The sequence below is a fragment of the Glarea lozoyensis genome (assembly GCF_000409485.1).
Source record: "Glarea lozoyensis ATCC 20868 chromosome Unknown GLAREA4, whole genome shotgun sequence".
Lineage (NCBI taxonomy): Eukaryota > Fungi > Ascomycota > Leotiomycetes > Helotiales > Helotiaceae > Glarea > Glarea lozoyensis.
In genome coordinates, this window is record NW_007360999.1 from 456147 (window position 1) to 473786 (window position 17640).

Sequence of the window (17640 nt, forward strand, 5' to 3'; positions counted from 1 at the left end):
CCATGCGTAATATATTGCAATTTACCAGATCAGAGACTAAATCTGCATTCAATCTGGATATTTACCTATTCCAACCTATCATTGCCACGGCTTTCCCGGTTCTCCCTCGGCCCCTGGCTAAATCCATCGCTTTACCTGGTCGCATCTTATATCCCGCTGCTACTGTAGCACCAACTGTCTCCCCACTTAATTGTGACAGTCCGCCCAGTCATTGCCAAACTTGGCTCCCTCCCGCCGCCGCAAACCCACCCAAACCCTTCCTGCTCGCCTTGCTCCCCCAAACACCAGTCAAGCCCACACCCAAACTCCACCAGGACCACCACCCAATTCGTATCCCTCCCTTCTCTCCTAGTTCTTCCCCCCAAAAAGGCCAAAGGGCCAAGCCAAAAAAAAGTTCCAACCGCCGCAGACACACGCCCAACGAACACCCTCGTCCGAGTCTGGTCGGTCTTTCTTACTCACGGTCCCTCGACCCAAGCTCGCCCTCTCTCGCTCACGCAATCTAACACCACTCACCACTCACCACTCACCACCACCAACCAACCCTCATCTACTCGTCCCTCCCACCCGACCTCTCTCTCTCCTCCACCTCCACCTCCTCGTCGCATCCTTTCCCGACTTCAATTCTCGCGCAGCTTGCTTGTGCGATTATTATTACGAATCCTCACCAGATTCGTAACAAGAGAGCCCCGGGAGGCCGTTGGATAATGGTTGTTGCGAGTCCATGATCGCGAAACACCACATTGTAAAGGACCATCCATCCACGACTTCTTTCCGACGATTTCTCGTCACGACACTCATTTGAGGCCCGCTTTCAATTTACGACCGATACATTAATCGAATAAAGTGAGTCGACGCTCTTTGGGTGCTGGTGCAGAGATGGAAACGATTGTCTTGGTGTTCGTCGACCAAGTTTTGGGGACTGGACAGGCAGGATATCGTGGATCATTCATGCGAACAACTCATCGCGATTCAAACAGGACGACCGTGGTGACTGACAAACTTCTAGCCACACTCGTTGACATTTTGTCAAGTACACTCGTTCAATCCAATTTGCCCTGACAGTCAGTCGTCAATTCACCGGATGGTAATTCATCACTTTGGTCGTCGTACTGACTCCCGATTTAGATCTCAAAAATCTTCCTTTTCCATCCACCCGTTGCGACCACCTCTCCCGTCGCATCTCACGAATAAATCTTTCATATAAACAATCGATACGATGCATACTCCTTCCCTTATAGCGGTCACGGTGGTGGCGCTTTCGACGTTCGCCAGTGCTGAGGTAGAAAGACCTAGATTTTATTTTCCCAGACAGATAAAGCGCCAGCTATTTACAAACTCGACGACCACGTTTACACCACCACAGACAAGTCAGGAATCTACCAGCCAGGAAACGACGAGTCAAGAGACGACAGCTCTCCCCACGATTCCAGTTGCGCAGACGTCGATAACATCATCGCGATCTTTATCGGACATATTAGGCTTCTCAACAACTAGTGCCAGACAGGAGCCCCCATCTGCTCCTGGAACAACAACAACGTCTGCTGGGACAACCGGAATCTCCTTTTTTGATTCTGCTTTGGCTCCAATATTTCCGACGAGTGGAAGATCTACCAGTGCTGCATCCGCAAGTCAGACTGATAGCGCTGTTTCTTCAGACCCAACTTCATCTGATGTGACCCCAGGATCAACTGGAATTCTTCCACCTGTAGTTGTTGTGCCAACAGTAGCTACGAGCGCTACTTCCACCGCCGAATCCTCAAGCCCAAATCCAGAAACTTCAACCGGTGGAATTACTTTTGGTCCAGGTGGCATATTGACCTCATCCGCGGAATCAACGTCGGCGGCAGACTCGACCTCTGACTCTGTTGTGGTTGTTCCAACACTTACCCCATCTACTGAACCCGAGTCAATCACATCTGGAATCACAGGAACAGGAACGGGAACTGCACCAGAGGTCACCCCAACACCCACGCCAAGCACGGTCGAAACTAGTCAAGTCGTTGTTCCTACTCAATCGCCTTCTAGCACTGAGGCAGTTACCACAGCAGCACCGGAAACGACTGCTGCTCCAGAGACTACCGCTGTTCCAGAGACGACCCCATTGGCCAGTCTCATCTCCAGCCTCTCAAGTGACATTAGCGATATCATTCCAACGATTGTCCCTACTCTCACTTCTGATCCAGTCACTGTCCCAACTGCGGAGCCAACCACGACCAGCGATGTTCCAACAGTAATTCCAACGACCAGTGCCGAGTTGCCAATTACCACGGATATTCCAACGATTATCCCAACAACCACTGATCTACCAATTACTACGGATATTCCAACGATCATCTCAACCACGGACTTGCCAATCACTACCGATCTTCCTACCATCATTCCAACGACGACTGATTTGCCAATTACCACTGACATCCCCACCATCATCCCCACGCCAACGTCGGACTTGCCAATTACCACTGACATCCCCACGATCATCCCAACGCCAACGTCGGACTTGCCAATTACCACGGATCTTCCAACGACCATCCCAACCACCGATATACCAATCACTACTGATGTTCCTACGACCGTCCCAACTACTGACTTGCCAACTGATGTTCCAACCACCACCCCAACTGATGCTACATTGCCAACAATCACCACCGAGCCACCGATCACCACCCCGACAATCACCACTGATGGACCGATCACAACCGAGCCACCGATCACTACTCCGACAATCACGACAGATGGGCCGATCACCACTGAGCCACCAACCACTACCCCTTCAATCACAACGGATGGACCGATCACCACAACTGGTCCTTCTGATACCGTGATAACTAGTCCAACCACCACTGGCCCTAGCGATACCATAACCACTCCAAGCGTCACAACCACCCCTACTCCATCTGTGACTGATGATACCACCATAACCGGGCCTACTACCTCGCCCACGAGCGTGATCACCACGCTTCCTGATACCACAACGGCCCCAACCACTATTTCTGACCCTACCACAACCGGTACCGTCACGAGCGACTCCACAGGATCGACCACTGGCTCTGGAACATCAGTCAGCGATACCACTCTTCCAACAACGACAGGTCCATCCACAGCTGTGTCAACTGATGCCTCCACAAATGATACCACATTGGCCCCATCAACAAGCGTCTCAACAGGTTCAGAATCTACCGGTATTGCAACCACAAACGATACCCTTCCAACTGCTACCGCGACTACGCCTACCGCTGTTTCTCCAACTTCGGAAGCTCCAACTACAACAGCTGTGCCCAGCTCAAGTGTACCTACCGTTGCTCCAGTTACAAGCGTCGTTCCAACCGCAAGCGACAGTGCGACGTCGATGTGGCTACCAACCACCTTGATCGCAGCACCATCGTCTACCAGCACCTCAGGCCAATCATCTGCACCACAAACCACCGGTATCAGTCCAACTCTCCCGAAAGTCATCCAAAATCCAAATGGCAACATTCCACAAACAGTGCCAGAGGGTCAGACCAAGATTCAGATTGGTTTCGTCTTTGCTCTCAACTACCCATTCATCGTAGCAACCCCATTGTCTTCTGCTCAGATTTTCAAGTACCTTCCTCAAGGAATTGCCGATGGTCTAGGATTAGATATTGATCAAGTCACCATCCAGAGCTTAGCTCCTCTCGACACCACGGCCCAATTGGGTTTCATTACCACCTTGGCTATGGCTTACATTCCCACGAGCTTGGTTGAAAGTTTGAGCCTCGATCTTCACATTCCGACCTCTGCGATCTACAAGAACGATGATAACAGTGTTCAAACTTTGGTGAACTACATCAACCCTGCTATCCCAATCACTCCTGGTTCAAACTTGGATGGTTCAGGAAGCAGCAGCGGTCCAGGAGCTTCCCCATCATCTCCAGGTGGTGGCTCATCGAACAATGATGGAGCCTTCAATACTGACAACCAGAACCAGTCATCATCGGTCAAGGGTACGACAGCTGGTATTGCCATGGCTGCCATTGGTGGATCTGCCGCCTATGGTGCTGCCATGTTCTTGATCGCACGTAGATACAAGAAGCGTAAGCAAAGCCATCGTAGATCAAGCTCCCTCATGGGCCCAGAGATGAGATCAGGAAGCCCAGCTCTTATGGGTGGAGCCAATGCTTTCATGTCTGGAGGTCGCGTCTCACCAGGTGGAACCATCACCAATGATCGGAATAGTAGGGGAAGTGGCCGAACTGGAAACTCGGCACGAACACAACAAATCTCAGCACCGATGATGGCAGAGAATTCTCTCGGCTGGAATTAGGATCATTCCTTGGAATAGCATCCACCTCATATTTCGCGCACATATATACCCCAAACCAACCTTCCTTCGAAATCTCAAACCATCATCACACCAAAAGATTCTTCCCACCTGAACACATTCTTCTTCTGTACAATACCAAAATCATACCTCCGTCACTGACGTCGAGCGTTTCAAAACCCGGGATACGTCCCGAGGCTTCCTCGTGCTCCAACTTTTTTTTATTTACACTTTGTTTTGCGCTTATTATTATTTATTCTTCACCAACCCACCACCCTGTGTCATAGACTCTTCATACCCAACTCACATCCCGGGCGCTGGGGACCGCTTTTTACAATCGACGACAACGTTTTTTTTCTTTTTCTTTTCAATTTAATTTATAAATTATCGACTCGATCGTGGGAGGGATGAGCGAAATATTTGAATATCTGATTTTCCTACCTCCAAGATTTTGGGGTGGGAGAGTGGGGATATTGATGTGGAGGATAGGGGTTTTTACTTGTGTTTAGGTGGGGGGCCCTTTCTAGGGTGGTCATGAGAGGGATGAAAGGGGATGAGGAGGGAAGGGGGTGTGTATATGTGTGATGCATGAGGGGGAGCGTTTGAATAGGAGGGGAGATTGGGAGAGGAGAGGAGATGAGGGGAAAAGGGAATGTGAAAAAGGAGATGAAACAAACCTGTGTATATCTATGATCTTTTGAGCGATGAATTGATCGATATTTTTGAAGAAGCGGAAATGAAATAAAAAAATCACTTTTACTTATTTATAAACATTAGTACTGGTGTTTGGTGTGAGTGAGTGTGACATGTAGGTAGGTAAGATACCAGCAAAGGCAAGTTCCTTGACCTAACGATTGATTTAAATATATTATAAAGAAGTCATCACCCCACCGACTAACTCTATCACCCTTTTACTAGATTTCACATTTCATTTATAGACCCGTCGGCTCTCGCTTCCTCTACTGTTTTTTTGTGGGCAAGTTGGTCAAATTACTCCATCGGCTGCGGTTTACAGTGGTAGTAGATGAGTTGAGTAGGTCTCGTAAGTCTCGGAAGTCTCGGAAGCTCCACTCTCTGTCTTTGCTGTAGCACTTGGAATTCTTAGGAGAGATTTGATGGTGGTGGTGGTAGTGTGTATTGGATTGGGGTTAGTTGGGTGGGTATAATTTTTTTGATGGGTGAGATGAGATGAGGTGGATAGGGATGTCGGGTCTCCTCATTTAACGTGGAATACACCTCTTCACCACATCTCGTCCATTGCGGCCTCATACCCTGAAAGAATCCCGTAGATATCTAGATGTTTGTTAAGAGTATGGGATTGGATTTGACTCATCACACACAAACTACGTCTCCATCCCGCAATCTTGACTCATCTTTTAAGCAATCACATCTTGTTGAATAGCAAGATTTTCATGTCTCATATCTCGTAACCACATTAACTCATCACCACCTTTCTTAAACCCTCGCCCAATGCCCACCTATCCCTTTTTAACACTCTTAAACTTCTCACAAGCATCCACCAACGCCTCCTCCACCCCCCTCTCATGCGCACTATGTCCACAATCCGGCAAAATCTTATACTCCACATTCGCATTCCCCGCGCCCCCCAGCGCCTGATACAGCTCCCAGCTCGTTTTCGCCGGACACACCATATCGTACCTGCCCTGGATGATGGTGATGGGCAGGTGTGCGAGCTTCGGCGCGTCGTTGATGAGTTGGTTCTCGTTGAGCCAGCCGCCGTGGACGAAGTAGTGGGATTCGATGCGCGCGAATGCGAGCGCCCATTTCGGGTCGTCGCTGCGAGCGATGTAGGCGGTGTCGACGAGGAGTTTGGAGGTGGCGGTTTCCCAGGTTGACCAGGCTGTTGCGCTGGGTTGGGGTTAGGTTTGGGTGTCAAATGAAGAAGAGATTCAAAGGGAGGAGTACCATTTTAGTTTCTCGACTTCATCAGTGCCGGTGAGTCTTTTGTAATAAGCAGCTATCAGATCTCCCCTCTCATCCTCGGGAATCACAGCTTTATACGCGTCAAAGTAATCAGGAAACATCCAATCACTGCCACTCTGATAAAAGAACTCCAGCTCGCTTCGTCGTAACGTGAAAATCCCCCGCAGTATCAACCCAAGCACTTTATCAGTGTGTTTTTGAGAGTAGGCGAGGGACAGCGTGGAGCCCCAGGATCCGCCGAAGACGATCCATTTTGAGATTCCGAGGTGCGTGCGTAAGGCTTCGATGTCAGAGACGAGATCCCAGGTGGTGTTGGCTTCGAGGGAGGCGCTGGGCGTGGATTTGCCGGAGCCGCGTTGGTCGAAGAGGATGCTGCGGTAGTGGGAGGGGTCGAAGTAGCGTCTGGATGGGGGGTTAATGGGTAGAGTTTAGGGGAGAGGGAATGGGACCTGTCGCTGTCGTCTATTCCGCCGCCGGGACCGCCGTGGAGATAGCTGGTTTTCGTGGTTAGAAGTTGTGGTTGGAGATTGATGTGAGAGTTCGGAAGCAAAGGATGAAGTAAACATACAGGATTGGTACGCCATCTGGATTTCCGCAGTCTTCGTAGTATATTGAGTGGATGTCTGAGACTTTCAGATGGGACGTAGTATTTGGTGTGAAGGCTGGGTATATTGGTGCCATTTTGGTGGTGTTTGTAAATGGAGTGTGGAGGAGGAGAGCTGTTGTTGTTATTGATAGAGAGGTGGGGTAACGGGGTCGATAGCTTTGATCGATGTATTACAACCGCTTTTGGACAAAAAAGGTAACTCGCCTCTTGTTAATTTTGTGCAGAAATATTGGGGTTTTAGTAGCTGACCCGACTTGCGTCAGATGAAAACGAAATTTTATGACTTTGAGAAACAAATTCTCAAACTAACGGTAGTTTGTAAGGTGTTAATAGGTAAATAGGACTTGTTAAACTGGTTGATCCTCGGCAGACCGCCATTGTGGCTGTCGTTCGCAGCTTCTGAACTTCTCAACCTTTAACCTCTTACTCTTTCATCTACATTTTGTTCCTTTTTTTTCCATACTTCAATTGCCAAATGAATACCAACTCGATATACTCCTCTACCCACCTAGTAGAACTCTACCTCCAGCAAGGAGACTCGTTGCTGGAAACTAGGCTCTTTCTTTCGTTGAAGTCAAGAGTACTGTGTCCCCGATACAATCATGATCTACGCGACCCAAGGTCGCCTTTGTTGGCCTGATCTCTGCTGTCGACCTGGAAATGGAATACAGCGAGAGCACTATTGAGTCTGCGAAAGCTCGCAACCCAATCTATTTTTGGCATATTCAACCACCTGCCTTATCGATTCCATGATTGGCGGCTGAACGCCACCCTCAGCCTTGTGCCATCGCGACTTCGTCGCAATGGGGTTCCAATCTGTCACTTGTGTCTATATTACTTGAAGATCTATGTACAAAATCTACCGCGGTAGAGCTCAAATTGGACGTACTATCTGGGGAACAACTCCTCAGAAGTAGTTCCAGTCTCCAGTTGTTGGACAGAGCCAGCTCTTGAGCGCCGACCAAAGCGACCATGGATCCCGCGACGGTGATCGGACTGATATCCGGTTGCCTGTCAATCGCAACCACGACTGTGAATACAATCAAGTCGCTGAGTGGTCTGAAGGAGCAATATGCGAGAATTGAGCAAGACATGAGCCTTCTTTCCGGCCGGATCAACACCATATGTGCCGCTTTGTACAATATTGACAAATGGGCCCGCAAAAGTCAGGCAAAAGACATAATAGCATCACCAACAGGACCATGCCTCGAAAGCTCCATACAATCCTGCATGATTGTCATATCTGGCGTCGAAGAGCATGCCCAAGCTGTCAGCAGCTTGAAAGTCAGGGACAAGATCAGGCATCTCTGGAACAAAGATACTCTTACCGAGTTGAGCCAGAGCCTTGACTGTCAAATCAATGCTCTACAGCTATTGGTATCGACCATTAATTTGTGCGTTGTTGTGTATTTTCTAGAACTAAGAGCTAAACTAAAGTCCCTCAGGTCTTCGCCTTCCCAGCAAAGAACCCAGCTCGAGAGCATGGTCAATCGAAAAATTCTTGAGCGAGCCCGAGATGCTGCTACAATATACGTAAAAAGGAAAGTATCTACTACCGATAGTAGCAACCTCGATACGCCATCCCAACCCCTACCACAAAGTGTGAGCAGACTGTCTCTCCAATCTACTATTGTAGACGATCTGGACGATTACAAGCTCGAGGTCTCGTTTGAAAGAGATTCTGACTGTGTATTACACACGAAATTTGTTTCCGATCGGGCTCGGGGCATTCGAAGAGTACCAGTCGTCCAAAAATGGCGGCCGCAGAAACCTCCTTTAGGGGCGGGTATGTTTGGATCCGTACGGTTAGAGATCTGCTCGGACTCGATCGAAAAGCCTGAACAGCGAGCGGTGAAGAAGTTGCAAAAGATGCATTTGGACCGTCTGAAGATTGATTTCAGAAAGGAACTGATTGCTCTGACAAAGTTCTCCAGGCGAAAGGTAATTGTAGCTTCCGTGCTCTAGATATTTTCTTTGAGCTCTAGCGTTCTATGTATCTACGCGGGCTTGTATTTCTTCCTTCCTTTTGTAAATCTGTTCATCAAGGTGGGCACTGCTAATCACTGGTCCAGTTCTCACAATGTGAGATATTCGTCGACTTCCTTGGATGGTTCGAAGACGACGATAATGTTTTCCTGGCTATGGAGTACTTCCCTTTGGGCACGCTTCATGATCATATCAATGAAGAAATACTGGAACATGATGTCAAGATCATCTCGGCACAGCTTTTGGAAGGTCTTACCATCATGCATAAAGAGTGCTTCACTCATAGAGATCTCAAACCTCAGGTAAGCTGGGTTTGGCAAATTGTCTCTTATAGCATATATGCTCACTCAATGGATCCAGAATATTTTTGTTGTCCAAAGGCTGCCTGAATACTGGATCAAGATTGGTGATTTCGGCATTTCAAAACGCGTATCTAACGACGAGACTTATCTCCACACGGCTACAGGTACTCCGCATTACCTTGCACCAGAGATATCTAATGCCATAGAGCTTGATGACGATAGTAGCGATGAGGAAGAAACGCAATCGTACACAAATGCGGTTGATGTATGGTCCTTTGCTTGCGTTATTTATCAGCTCCTTGCTCTAAAAGTTCCGTTTCCCAAGCGACGTGACCTTGTACGGTTTTGCCGGGGCGGAAAGTTTCCAGAGCCAGCTTTAATGACTCGAACAAGTGATGAAGGCATAGCATTCGTCAAGTCTGTTCTGGTCCCAGACCCGTCACTTAGACCGAGTGCTGAAGTATCCTTACGATCAGAGTGGTTGAAAGTTGAAAGTAAGGCGCGGAAACAATCACTAAATTCAAGTCAGCTCTTGGATGTGGCAAGAGCTCTTGACCCGTCGGAATCAACACTGCCTGACGATTCTTCCTCGGTAAATCCTAATATTGATATTCAAGACGAAGCTTCAACGAAACTTAGCAACAACCAGCCTAAAAGAATCGGGCCATTTAAGACTGCTAGGCGTATTTCTGGTGTAAAGGTAAAAGCGGAGCCGGCCTTTAAATCCACTCCCGAATCAGGACCACTTGAAGGCACATTTGAGGCACCGAATAAGAATCTTGGTCCTACGAAATCTTCGCCGCAAAAGTTCGATGTCAATACTCCCCTTTATGGCCAATTCAAACGCTCAACATCAGTCGCCGATCCCGATGCAACAATTGTACCGTACCAGCAAGCCACCGTGGCACAAGAACTTCCGGGCAGTGCATCTACCAATGCAGTATGGGAAAGCTACGTCAATCTAATGACGAGACCTCCTCTCGGAACAGTTGTGAATGCCAAAGCTCTCGAGGATAAAACGAAACCAATCCCCAAGTCCGAACCTTCGTCACGTCAGGTTTTGAAAAACAACAAATCGTCCCAAGAGGGTTTCAAGCCTAACCACACTGAGATCTCAAAGGTCGCGCCGCTTTCTCGTAAAGAGTTGGAGCTCAAGGGGGTTCACATGAAATGTAGGAATGGCATGGTTGACCTCGTTAGTGAAGCGCTGAAAAGGGGCGTTGATGTTGATTCCCTAAATGCGAGCGGAAACACTCTCTTGATAAGTGCGATGCAATGCGACTCACCATCCCGCATAAATCTGGTAGATCTACTGATGGAGAAAGGAGCAGATCTTGAAGCAAGAGATAGTGCTGGTCATACTGCTCTTCTTCTGGCATGTAGTGGGCGCACACCGGATTGGGGTTTGGCACTAATGCTTTTAAAGAGCGACGTGCCTGAGAAACGTTCGGACTGGAGTGCCAGGAACTCGGATGGTATGACGGCGCTTCATTTAGTAGCACGCCATTCTCGGGATTACTACTCAATACCATTTCTACGACGGCTTCTGGAGGTTGGAGCGGACATTAACCAAATCGATACTGAAAAATACAGGAATCGCCCAATCCATCACGCTTGTATGTCTGGAAATTCGGATGTTGCGTCAGTACTTATCAATGGAGGTTGCATAAACGATTCAAACTCATATGGCTTGACGCCCCTTCTGCTGGCCGCTAGCGCGGGTTATGACAGGATCGTTACCATATTGGTCCGCTCGAGACGCGTCTTTGTCGACGTCGATACAGAAGTCGACGACCGAGGTGCAACTGCTTTGCACCTCGCCGCTGAATCGGCCCCAGAAGAACGGAACCACTCGGCAACTATACCCAAACTCCTTGATTATGGATCGAACCCCAATGCCCGTGATAAACATGGCGAGACGCCTATCTTCTATGCTCTTCGGGCTGGCAAACAGCGTCATGCGAAATGCTTGGTTGAAGCAGGAGCCTTGATCAACGTAATTAGTGCTCGAGGAGAGAAGTGTGTTTATGTTGTCAATGGGAATGGAACGTTGGAAATCGTGAAGACAAGTGGTTATGTCACTTCTGGGGTGCAGCTGAAGCAACGCAAAGGCGATACTTATGAGAAGTCGGAGGAAGAAAGACTTGGCTTAGTTAAAGGAGATAGTGATGTTGTGGGATCTTCTATACGGTTTTGGACTTGTAATTAACTACCTAGTTACCTATATATACATATATACTGTATTCATGTCCTTGTAGGTACGCACAAATCCTGAAAATGCTAGGATTAGATGAATAACTCAATTCGTTCTTCAGCCAAGTATCTCCTTAGTCTTCTACTTAACGAGGATCTTTGGAAGCTGGCAGAGTTGGACTTTAGGGATAGGAGATGTGAAATTTTAGAGAGTCAACAGTACAAATCATCCAGAGAATTACATGTCATTCCATACCTATACAGTCACCCATTCACTCTTTCTTCTACCCCCTCTCCCACCTCCCACCCTATTCTTGCTTCTCCCTAACGAGCACAGCTGCATCCATAATCCTTTTTTGATCCTCTCCCACCTACCACCCTCATACTTCCGCCGCGCCTCCGCCAGCGAGCAAAGCGGACATAACGTCTGTTCTGAGACGTAGACATAAGTAGGCATAGCGCATGGACGGAGCGAGCCGCGAGCGAGGAAGAGACCGGTGTATTGAGCTAGGAGGGTTGCGGGCAGGGTGTGAGGGTGTAAGGGCCTCGGTGGTAGGTGGGTGCAGACGTGGGTGGGGATTAGGAGGTTGCACATTGCTGTTTGGGAGAAAAAAATGTTGGTTTTTACGGGTTGTGGTTTTGGTGGGGTGTAGGGGAATCCTGGAGTTTGGATGAGTATCTGGGGCGAGGTGTATGTAGAAAGAGCATAATGATGTTGTTCAGAGCAAGGTTGTTCTTGGACGAGGAACAATGGGATTGTTCAGGCTTTGGGGATGGGATGAGGTGAGTTGAGATGTTTTGGCGTGGAGTGGTGAGGTGAAGAAAGAAATTTAGATGATGGCGAGGTAAAGCTTTGCTGGTGATTTTGTGAAATGGAAATCAATTATTAGATAGCTAATAATAATTGAGACTTTCGATAAATTGTTGTAATCCTTCAGACATCTGATATTTGAATAGGTACCTATAATTGAGGTTCGAAATGTAATGAAAGAAGATCATATGACTTGTGCGAATTTTTGACTTTGCTAGTTAATGTAATGGTGCCTTGCTTTGGCCGTATGGCTGTCTTGGGGTTCTGGATACTGTCAGATAGGGTGTTGGCTTGAAAACTATCATAAAGACGACAGACCAGCGTGTTTCCTTGACATTCATCGATGTCCTCAGTTTCAATTAAAACACCATCATTGCTAGGAGGTATCGAGGATCGCCCGTGGATTTAACAACTCCTTTCCCATCTCTGGAACGCCGCGTTCGTTTGCTGCCGAGCAAGTCACGTTCCCAGGTTCTACTACCTGAAAATCGAAGCTGATTCCATGCCAATCATGTAAGAATGAGCACAGGCAGGACATTCGCAATAGGCCATATAGAAAATAGAAACAAGCGCAACACCACAATCTTGAAACGTGCTGCTCACTTGCTACTGATCTGTAATGGGGGAGGGGGTATAAAATGTTTTCGAATTATTATGCTTCTGTCTATCAAAAAGCCGGAATAGCAGTTTCGATCGCATCTCTTGCAGTCTCCCAGGCCAGCCAATCTGATCTCGTAGTCCTAGGATTTTATTAGCATCTGGTTCCTTCACAAATAGTTTATATCACTCACGGTAAGAGTCCCATCCCATTAACTTTCCAAACTCCCAGAGCCAACGCCAGAACCTGCATCGCGACATATACCGCTTTAACGCCCAATAGCGCCGCTCTTGTACCATCGCTATCGAACTTCTCAAATGCCTGATTCGTCGCAACCAGTCCCATGATAGGATTTTTGAATGCCATAACCACCATCATGATACTGAAGATCTGTAAGGAGTTTCCGGACATGTACATCATGATCGCGGTCATTGGTAATTGTTTGACTGGTGCAAGCGCAACTTCCCACGCCTTCTTCAGCTTTAAGGTGTCCATTTCTTCGGTCGTGGGTGCTGTGCGAGCAGGAGTTTTCGAGGAGGCAATTTGTTTCTACACGATCATTAGACATAATTCTGTCTAGGTAATGAACTCCTTACCTTGTTTCCCGAAGATGCTGCTGTATATCCTGGAGGGTCTGGAATCGTGGCCTTGGTTCTTGGTACAGGCGGCGAGTTGAGCTCGACGGCCCATCGCGGTGGTGCTAAATCTTCTGACATCTTGAATGACTAGAGGCGGCCGTATGGTGTTTCGATCGAAGAAGTTGAAGAACTAGACAGGTATTGTCTTGAAGCCGTTGATGCTCGTCGTCCTCGAAGCGGCGTTACGTAGCGTATCGGCGGGTCCTCAGATATTCCGGCCCGTTCCTACAGGCCAGAACCCTTGGAGTCTGACCTGTGCACTCCCTGTCCCTAACTCACAAGAACCTCGACGTCTCCAAAATAAATTATATCCACGACTTCCGACGAACAACTTCCACTCGAAATCCGCGGTTTCATGGCGACAGATCCGCCACTTCATATCAACCCGCGCCGGCGGATACAGTGATGTGTGTGAGCCTTTCTGCATAGCCCCGGCCATACAAGAATTGTGCCTCGCTCCCGTTGGCTGAAGATTGCATTGGTGGAGGGGTAACTACTACGCACAAGATACAGGTTGAGCTTCGTCCAAGATGAGTTCGGGCGGGGGAGATGCGAAGCTCTTTGCACGAGTACGTCCATCTCTGTTTGTTTGATCTATGCGACACTAGGTGTGCGGTCCCGGTGCGATAGCTAGTGAATATCAGACACCTCTCGTTGCGCCAGCGGCTATATCTTTTGATGCAAGGCTGGAGCGTGTGGTGGTCTTTCAATAGATATTGCCATGCGCGGCGCTCTTCGATGTCAACATGTTTCTTCCCCATTACATTCCGCCTACGGGTTACCATAACGGATTGCGCTCACCATTCGCTACTGCACAGGGCAAGGTTGCGGAATTGCGGCTCGAGTTGAACAGTGGAGGGAAGAAGGACAAGAATCATGCGGCGAAGAAGATAGCGCTCAAGAAGATTGTGGCCAATATGACGATGAGCAATAATGATATGGTTGCATTATTTCCAGACATTGTTGGGTGTATGCAGATACCAAGCTTGGAGATTAAGAAAATGTGGGATGCCTTGTAATGGTCGAGCGTAGAGTGCTGACAAGAAGACATAGGTGCTTCTTGTTCCTGGTCAATTATGCCCGCATGAAACCGGAAGTTGCGTTGAAAGCACTGCCAACTCTGGAAGAGGTAAGTTGCAGGACTCGAGCATCAAATGCGCTTGCTAATTACTAGTAGGATATGCATGACACAAATCCATTAGTGAGAGCATTGGCTCTCCGTACAATGTCATATATCCACGTTAGGGAATTTGTAGAAGCTACCGTTCCGCCTACGAAGCAGCTCCTGCGAGATGCGGATCCGTATGTTCGCAAAACAGCCGCGTTTTGTGTTGCCAAATTATATGACCACGATAAGCATCTTGTGGAGGCATCAGATTTGATCGACAGATTGAACGCGATGCTTAGAGATGATAATCCGACAGTGGTAGCAAGTGCTCTTGCAAGTTTAATGGATATATGGGAGCGAAGTGATGCTATCAAATTGACCATCGATTATGGCAATGCATCAAAAATGGTTCAAATTTTACCAGATTGCTCAGAGTAAGTAAATGTCTGTAGGGCGTATTGTGTTTAGAGCTGATTATGTTTAGATGGGGACAAACCTATATACTAGAAGCGCTGATGTCTTATGTTCCGCAAGAATCTTCCGAAGCTTTGCTCCTCGCGGAGCGCATTTCTCCTCGACTGTCACATTCAAATTCGGCTGTGGTCCTCACATGCATACGGGTCATCCTTTACTTGATGAATTATATTGCAGACCAAAAGCAGATATCGCTGCTATGTCGAAAGCTCTCGCCACCTTTGGTTACACTGCTTGCCAAAGGACCTGAAGTCCAGTATTTAGCTCTACGGAATGCTTTGTTGATACTACAGCGGCGTCCGGAAGTCCTGCGAAACGACATTCGTGTGTTTTTCTGCAAATACAACGATCCTATCTATGTCAAAGTCACTAAGCTGGAGCTGATATTTATGCTGGCAACAGAGAAAAATATCGATGAAGTGTTGACGGAACTAAGGGAATATGCCACTGAGATTGATGTTCACTTTGTGCGCAAGTCAGTTCGAGCTATTGGCAAGCTTGCTATCAAGATTGAACCTGCAGCGCGGCAGTGCATCAACACACTCTTGGAACTCGTCGCAACAAAAGTCACTTATATTGTGCAAGAAGCTACGGTTGTTATTCGGAATATCTTCCGAAAGTATCCTAACCAATACGAATCCATAATTTCCACATTATGTGAGAATTTGGACTCTTTAGACGAACCCGAAGCAAAATCGGCTATGATTTGGGTTATTGGTCAATACGCGTCACGTATCGAGAATTCTGATGTTCTTTTGGAGGATTTCCTGTACTCTTTCGCCGACGAACCCGTCGAGGTGCAGCTTGCTTTGCTCACAGCGACTGTAAAACTGTTTATTCAAAGACCTACTAAGGGACAAGAACTTGTGCCAAAGGTCCTGAAATGGGCAACAGAAGATACAGATAACCCGGATTTGAGAGATCGAGGGTACATGTATTGGCGACTTTTATCGTCTGATATGGAAACCGCAAAAGCGGTCGTAATGGGCGAGAAGCCAGCGATCACAGCTGAATCAGAGAAGCTAGACCCTGTTACTCTGGAAGAAATGTGTTTGAATGTTGGAACCCTTGCGACAGTCTATCTGAAACCAGTCCAGCAGGTGTTCAGATCTGCGCGACCGAGAAAGCTGATAGATAGTCCGGCTCTGCAGAAACACACTTTGCCCACAGCCAACGGCTTGGACGGGCAAAAGTCTCTGTCAACATTCGGAATGGAAGGTCAGCCTGCAGTTCGACCCCAAGGAAATGGAGACCTTGCCGCAGCAGTTGACGCTGCGGATGAATTTTTTGCAGGTGTTGGCAACCAACAGATGGCTCACATGAACATCAACGGCCAAGATGACGGATTTGGAGGCAGTCCGACTGTAGGAAGAGGAGACATGCAATACGTGGTAAACCAAAACGCACCAGAGCAGGCATACCATCCGACGTCTGGCCAAGGCGCGAATGGAGATTTGCTTATGATGTAGGTAGAGCGTGTAGGCAGCATTTGCGTGTGGGGGGTATTTGTATAGCTGGGCTTAGGAGTTTGAGCGATGTAATGGAATTTTGCTTGTAAGAAATCCGACTTTTGATACTGATCCTTGACGCTTGCTATTGATTTGTCAAAAACTGGTTTTGGTACTTATCACCAACTTTGTGTCACTTCTCACTGCGCACATTATCTTTCTTACTCACCACGCCTTTCGGGGAGCAGAACCAGCAGATTATTGAGCCTCGAACGTCTTCATGCCTTGCTCTTCAGTTCCACGCTCTGAAAATGTAGGCTCCATCGTTTTAGCATTCACGTTTGGAGCAAATTCAGCAAATGAGTCGTAGAGTACACCTAAATATCCCAGTGCACCGTTGGTGACAAAGAGGGCATTAAGCATATCTTCGAGCACGTGGCCTGTTTTTTGGAATCGAAGATACGTTTGGTTGTGGATGAACAAAGAAGATGTACAATCTGCTCCTCGGGACAGTGAGGCAGGTGGGAAGAAGAGCGTTGTGTTGTGAGGGACTTTGTTGGATATTTCACGTTGATGGTTCGGATCATGGCCTAGCATTCTGGGTACTGCATGGAGTAACGTTAATAGCTATGACAAGTATCTAGACAGCATTACACTTTTGGTATATTTTGTAGAAGCATGTCAGAGGGGAATGGTACTTGCTTATGACAGGCCCGAGGCCATTGGAAATCTTGGATCAGTTGTGTATGTATTTTACATTTGAGAAATAAGAAGTTTAGACTCCTACAGGAGTCTGTAGTAACATGCCAAAAGGATGTTGCATTTACGTAGAAATAAATGAAACGTATAGACATTAAGAATATATAGTTTTATAGAAGAGTACTTAATCTTATTAGTTAATAATAATAAAGCGACTAATCTAGTTACTCTATATTAATCTATTTATTATAAACCTACTAGTATAGAAAACTCTATAAGCTAGTAAACTCTATATAAAAAGTTATATTATTAGACGCTTTACTTAATAGTTTATAATTATTTAGAACTATTTCTTTTATTACTCCCGTTCTTTCTCTCCTAATTCACCCCACTTTTAAAACTAGTCACCCACCCTTTTTCACTCCCATTTGTCCCTTCCAGTATTTTTTCAATTTGCTATATTTAAATAAACCAGTTTTATTTTAACCAATCAAATCCATACTGGTGTATCGGTAACATTTCCGCCTCTCAACACTTGAGTGGTCGC

At 47.3% G+C, this 17640-nt stretch overlaps 5 protein-coding genes across 5 annotated transcripts; 3 read left to right on the plus strand and 2 right to left on the minus strand.

The window, feature by feature from the left end:
* Nucleotides 1-1219: 1219 nt before the first annotated feature.
* On the plus strand, nucleotides 1220-4288 carry GLAREA_09508 (uncharacterized protein; the record flags this gene model as incomplete). The annotated part of the gene is made up of 1 exon (XM_008086105.1): nucleotides 1220-4288. The coding sequence occupies one exon, from the start codon at nucleotides 1220-1222 to the stop codon at nucleotides 4286-4288; it is 3069 nt and encodes a 1022-aa protein (XP_008084296.1).
* A 1475-nt stretch (nucleotides 4289-5763) lies between these two features.
* Nucleotides 5764-6910, minus strand: GLAREA_09509 (alpha/beta-Hydrolase; the record flags this gene model as incomplete). The annotated part of the gene is made up of 4 exons (XM_008086106.1): nucleotides 5764-6154; nucleotides 6212-6299; nucleotides 6446-6723; nucleotides 6798-6910. 4 exons carry the CDS (start codon nucleotides 6908-6910, stop codon nucleotides 5764-5766), a joined length of 870 nt encoding a protein of 289 aa, XP_008084297.1.
* An 898-nt stretch (nucleotides 6911-7808) lies between these two features.
* GLAREA_09510 (Protein kinase-like (PK-like)) lies at nucleotides 7809-11333 on the plus strand (the record flags this gene model as incomplete). The annotated part of the gene is made up of 4 exons (XM_008086107.1): nucleotides 7809-8230; nucleotides 8282-8777; nucleotides 8909-9124; nucleotides 9183-11333. 4 exons carry the CDS (start codon nucleotides 7809-7811, stop codon nucleotides 11331-11333), a joined length of 3285 nt encoding a protein of 1094 aa, XP_008084298.1.
* A 1462-nt stretch (nucleotides 11334-12795) lies between these two features.
* GLAREA_09511 (uncharacterized protein) lies at nucleotides 12796-13442 on the minus strand (the record flags this gene model as incomplete). Its single annotated transcript, XM_008086108.1, has 3 exons — nucleotides 12796-12868; nucleotides 12920-13275; nucleotides 13323-13442. 3 exons carry the CDS (start codon nucleotides 13440-13442, stop codon nucleotides 12796-12798), a joined length of 549 nt encoding a protein of 182 aa, XP_008084299.1.
* A 668-nt stretch (nucleotides 13443-14110) lies between these two features.
* GLAREA_09512 (ARM repeat-containing protein) lies at nucleotides 14111-16941 on the plus strand (the record flags this gene model as incomplete). Its single annotated transcript, XM_008086109.1, has 5 exons — nucleotides 14111-14367; nucleotides 14418-14493; nucleotides 14542-14906; nucleotides 14957-16411; nucleotides 16785-16941. The coding sequence occupies 5 exons, from the start codon at nucleotides 14111-14113 to the stop codon at nucleotides 16939-16941; spliced, it is 2310 nt and encodes a 769-aa protein (XP_008084300.1).
* Between the last annotated feature and the right edge of the window lie 699 nt (nucleotides 16942-17640).